Genomic DNA, 5,936 nt, shown 5'->3' on the forward strand with positions numbered 1-5,936 from the left:
TGAATTTGTGAGAAACAAAGATATCTTTTGGTTAGCTGAATGAGATGGCTGAGTTTTACAGGATGGAGTTTCTATATAGTTATCTCATCAAGATCGACAAACATATGTTTAGGACTTCCTTCTTTTTTAAAAAGAAGACTTTTTTGTGATAAGTTCAATAAAGTTTAACCTAATATATACATGATCTTGAAAAAAATTGAACTGGTTGAGATAGGGTACACGCGCAAAGCGCGTGCCCATAAACTAGTATATTCTAAATATTCCATTTTGAAACTATACTTAAAAAGGTTCTTCATAAAATGTATAAATCTACATCTTGATTAGACTAACATATAGTTGCAGATTCTCCATATAGATTTTACATTGAAAGAAACAATAAAACTGAACCTTAAGTTTCTATAAAAGACATTGTATCATTACAGATTCAATCCTCAAGTTTCCCTGTAGAACTTCTGTCCAGCTGCAAAAACCTCTAAGAATTTAGCCAACAATCTGACAAGAAAGATATGAAGAATTTGAGCCAATTTTCAAAGACGAGGCAGTTAACAAAACTGTCTGATTGCTAATATACCAGCAAACAAGAAGAATACTAACCTAACTGCTTGGTTTTGAAGGATGGTTGAAAGAATTAAAGCATGTAGTAGGCATAACCCGTGGTGAATGAGATGCTTTTTCAAAAATATGACGGAGACCCTCATGCTTAACCATGGATTCAAGTATGTCATCCTCTGATGCAGAACATGAAGTATTCACTTCATTCCTGGACAAAGTACATCTGAATGATATCTTTTTCTCACCTGCTGTTCGATCTTGTCAACCTCCCATTTTGATGTCACTGTACAGTAAACATGCACAGTTTTTTTCTGACCGATCCTGTAGGCTCGACTGATGGTTTGCTGCTCTACTGAGGGATTCCAAAGAATGTCAAGAAAAACCACTCTTGAGGCCCCTATAAGACTTATTCCTTCTGAACAGGCTTTTGTCGATGCAAGAAGCACTTTGACATCACTCTTAGGGTCATTAAGAGAATTTATTGATATCTGCCGCTGCTTTACATCAAGTTTCCCATCCATATAGAGAATCTCTCGGCCTAAAGTCCAGCCAAAGAGAGACTTGAGTTGCTCCTTGATCAGGTTCAGAGGATCAAGTAACTGGCTAAATATTATAACTCTCTTTTGTCCCACCGCACAATCTGATCAGTTCAACAACAAATTTCATTTTTACTCCAATATCAGGATCCAACCGACATCTTATTTCTTTTAGTCGACTTTCAAACTTAGAGAACTCCTTCCGCTTTGCCACTAAGGAAGGATGAACAGAAATCAGAGATGCCAGATTTTGTTCATAAAAAGAGCCTGGATTCTCTGGGATTCTTTTAAGCAACTCCTTCTGCAAATATGTGGGCTTCAGGTGTACCACTGTATCCCTTATGCCTGGAAGGCTTACCCTCTTTACGTTTTCGCTACAACTATGGACAAGTGGCGAAATAATATCCCGTAGCTCTTCCAATGCTCGGGCATTCTTCTCAAGGGAACTGCTAAGAGAAGCCCATTTCTGCTCCATATCACCAGCAAATTTTGGACTTACAACACAGAGAGTGTTGTAGAGCTCTTTGATGTTGTTCTGGAATGGAGTTCGAGAAAGAACTATGCGCTTTTCGGTTTCAACCTCTTTCAGTGCTTTCCAAACAAGGCTTTGCTCATTTCGAGCAGTGTGCCCTTCTTCAAGAACCAAAAGACCAGGAAACTTTAAGAGTATTTCTCTAGTCTCTTTTGCATAACTGTTTTTCTTTCCATCTTCTCTCGTCAGAATCTTGAACAAATCATAGCTGATTCCCAAAATGCTCTTACTTTTTGCCCACGATCTCAGCTTTAACATGTGTATAAGGTTTGGATCTTTTCTTGCGGCATGGGATAAACAGTTGAAGACACCAACTATACCTTCATCTTCTCGGAAAGAAAAATCCTTGCTGTTCAAGTTGTGGAAGGGAATGTCCGCCTTCCATTTCTGGAACTCGGCTTCCCAATTAGGAAGCAAGCTGGATAGAGCAATGATTACCGCCCGACACTTTGGAAACACTTTCAGGAATGACTGAAGAAATACAATGGTGAGTCGGGTTTTTTCGGTACCAGGTGGATGTGAGATAATGCATCCTCCCTTACTATCGGATAGAGGCTCTCTCAGCCTCTCAAGAGCTACATCTCCAGCTAGGTTTTTCCACATGAACTCAAATCCTCCACGTTGATGAGGATACATGGTAGCTCTTATACTTAGAGGAACTAAATCCCAAACGGTTCCTTCTCTATAAATAGGAGAATCCTGGACTACAGAAGAATCAGAAAATCTGAAGCTGTCAACATCCAACAATGATGGCGACTCTTCAAAATATTTACTTCCATACCCCCCTGGAGATCTCTGAGCCTGCATATTACAACAGTTCAAGAATTTAAGAGTCATTACGATCAAAAATGGAATCTGATAAATCAATAAGAACAAATGTTGTTGGTAGGACAAATCTTGTATACTTACAAAAGGAGGGAAGATGTACTTGTTCTCCAAAACCACATGGGAACAAACTTTACAGATAAGTCCAATTTGTTCATCCAGAAAAAGATGTTGGTTCCCCGCTTGACAGCCACATGTTTGTCTACTCTGCATCGGCAAAATAGATGAATTTGTAAAGCCAATATTTGATTCTGAGTCGCACATGTCCATTTCATCAAAAAGATTATCCATTTCCTTTTCCCTGTCTTCTTTCTCCGGGGGGAGAGGTTCCTCATCTTTAAATCGGAATATCAAAGAGAGTGTTTCTTTGACAGGAATCTGTTCCTTCTCTTTGGGAGGAAAGACTTTATCACAATCATCACCATTTATTATAGAGTTAACAATAAACTTCAAAAATGCCGATTCATCGAGAGTCTTCTTCTGAGTCTCCGAGTCATTAACCATGCAGTCCTCTTCAGACGAGGGTTCAAGCTCCTTTTCTCCTTTATCTTGCTCTTCATCCTCAACAACAAGCTGAGGTACTAGACTCCGAGGTTTTGATTCCTCGCCATCAGAAGCTGGCGATTCAATTTCTCGGTAAGTCTTGTCGTTGGGTTCATCATTGTTTTCATCAGTTGAAGCTTCAGATTCCGACTCAGAAGATGATTTACTGTCAGCAAGCTCCTCCTCAATACTTATAATATTAGGACGACTCTCCTCTTTCAGGGAATCATCATCAGACCTTTCCTCGACTAAAGGCCGCTTCGTGTCGGATTTCCTCCTCCCATCATTTTTTCTCTCGTCACCTCGAGAAGGCTCCGCCATTTTTCTTTTCCTGCCACTATTGGCATTTACAGAACTAGTAGGATTACCACTTTGACTCAATCTGTTCCTCTGAATTAACTCAACCATATATTTTAAAGATTGTTGTCTAGTCCTCCTCTTTAGAACAGACCCATCCCCTGAATCCATTTTCTACCAGAATCAAAACACACAATTTTTCTTTATCAAAATGTACAAGCTTTAAATTCTTGAAACTGTAAAGCCAGAGTAACCAGAAAAAAATAAATCACAATAGATGCACGCATTCGATGTGTCAAATCGCCTGAGATTTGTTAGGTTGGATGTGTGTTTCTACTATTTAAACAACATTATATTTTAAATGTCAGCTTAGTGCAAGTTAATTATTTTAGGCGGAGTCATAAATGTCAGCTTAGGACAAGTTAATTATTTTAGGTGGAATCAGGTGTGAACGCATGACTATCCTAACCTTTTTCTTTTGTCTTATTTACGATCAAAATAGTTTAAATGTCAGCTTAGCGTAAGTTAATTGTTTTAGGAGGAGTCATAAATGTCAGCTTAAGGCAAGTTAATTATTTTAGGTGGAGTCAGGTGTCAACGCATGACTATCCTAACCTTTTTCTTTTGTTTTATTTCACGGTCAAAGTATAAAGGTTTGAACATGAGAATTCCTATTATGTCAATTGACTTAATTTATGGCAAACATATCCACCTACATAAATGTTAAAAAGTAATTATTACAAATATATAATTTATATTTGAAGAATCTATGAAAGTATTAAGTATTAACACTTTGATTTGAAATTTATGAATTACATAGGTAAGACAGAAAATAGTCAAATACAGCTTCAAACATTAATTAGGATTCACATATGGCGTGAATCTTAATATAAAACATATGTGATAATTTAGGGGTGAATTTAAAATTTAATTTGAAAGAATTCACCTTTTAAAATTTTTTTAGCTATGAATTCAAAAACAAAAAAAAAAAATTATACCACGTGTCTTAAATATAATAAACAAACGAACCGATGTCATTATATTGCATCAGGATATATATATGTATTTACCCATACTTAAATTGTGTGCATGTATAAAGCTAAGCTATGCACATTTCTGCACGTTATTCAATAAATAGATTTTTCATTTCTTCATTTTGTATCTTTTAAAATTGATTGACCAAATGAAAATTTCATCATTAGCTAGTATCTCATCTAAATTGAAGAATAATGTATTGAAAAATGTGTGTCACACGTGCGAAAACTATAGCAATAAATTCATCTTTTAATATCGTTTTCAGATATTTATAATCTCATGAATGATTTTTTAAAAACTGACTGAACCGATCGAATCAAACTGTGTCAAGCTAAATTTTTAGGTTTTTTTTTTTAAAAAATAAAGGTTTCAATATAAATCTAGAAATGTATCAACTAATTAGGGTAGATTTTAAATATTATAAATTTAAAATTTAAAAAGTCTCAAACCGATTACACCCCCTTGAAAATTATTCTTCTTCATTACATCCAATTTCATAAAATATTCTAAAATGGTACAGTTACATCAACTACACTTGTGTTCAATTAAAATACCAATGAATCTGTCATTTAATTATTCTATGTGATTAAACACTCACAAAATAAAATTTTAAAGTTAAATATTATAACAATAAAATTAGAGTAATTAAAATAAATGATAAAGAAGATAAAAAGGTTCTCCCATTTGGGTTTTGGGGGTGGGGTGGGGGGTGGGGTCATGTCATATAATTGGTCACGGATACAAGTGAAGAAAAGAGATGTGAGTTTTGTATTTAGTGATGGATAAAATCCGATGAATTATTTTCGACGATGATTCACACAGAACAAAAACAATCATTTATTTCCTTTTGCCTCATCTCCATTCGTTAACTTTTATTCAATAAATTTATATATGTAATGGCTTGAAGAAGCTTTAAAATTTTGAGGAATTCTTTTGAAAAAATTTCAAAATAATTTTTATTTGATTTTGATCTCATTTTTAACTCTTTTTGCATGGTTTGTCAGTTGTAGATTCCTTTAACATTGACAAATGTATTTCTAAAATAAAATTTTGATTTACCATTTTCATTTTGAACTCGTTTTCAAATTCTTTTGGACCCAACTCAAATATGGGTAATATGGTTATCATTAACTTTATTTTTAATGTGTAGATGTTTGTTTGAATGTTGTAGTTAATTTCGAGGTTGTTCTAAAGGGGAAAGCTCTCTGTTGATTCACTTTAATCTTGAATTTTGTTTCTTTGAGGTAGGTTACGACTAAAATTCTTCCAGATTTAGTTGGGTAGTTAATAAATAGGTAAAGCATGTTATGGGTTGGAAAAATAATTGAGGACTTTATACTTTGAGATGATTATAACTACTGTGTGCCTGTGTGGGGGCTTTATTTGACATCATTTTGGCTTTATATATGCATTTAAGTACTTTTATTTTAGATATAATGCCCGTGTCGGGGCTTTATTTGTTACTATAGGCCTTATTGAGAAATAGTTACCTTTATCAAAATAGCAATGCCCGAGTCAGGGTTGATATGATATTAATGATGTTTTACATGCATACTTATTCGGATGGTGCCAATTTAGAGTTGATAATCATGAGTTGAGTTCATATTGATTTAATT

General features: G+C 34.7%; 1 protein-coding gene across 1 annotated transcript; it reads right to left on the reverse strand.

The window, feature by feature from the left end:
• Nucleotides 1-297: 297 nt before the first annotated feature.
• On the reverse strand, nucleotides 298-3,571 carry LOC124898731 (SNF2 domain-containing protein CLASSY 4-like). Its single transcript, XM_047412629.1, is given in 4 exon segments — nucleotides 298-770; nucleotides 773-1,179; nucleotides 1,181-2,421; nucleotides 2,530-3,571. Coding segments are annotated over 4 exon segments (2,751 nt in total). The 5' UTR covers nucleotides 3,457-3,571; the 3' UTR covers nucleotides 298-594.
• Nucleotides 3,572-5,936: the final 2,365 nt, after the last annotated feature.

This window comes from Capsicum annuum, chromosome 1 (genome assembly GCF_002878395.1).
Source record: "Capsicum annuum cultivar UCD-10X-F1 chromosome 1, UCD10Xv1.1, whole genome shotgun sequence".
In the NCBI taxonomy this organism is placed as follows: domain Eukaryota; kingdom Viridiplantae; phylum Streptophyta; class Magnoliopsida; order Solanales; family Solanaceae; genus Capsicum; species Capsicum annuum.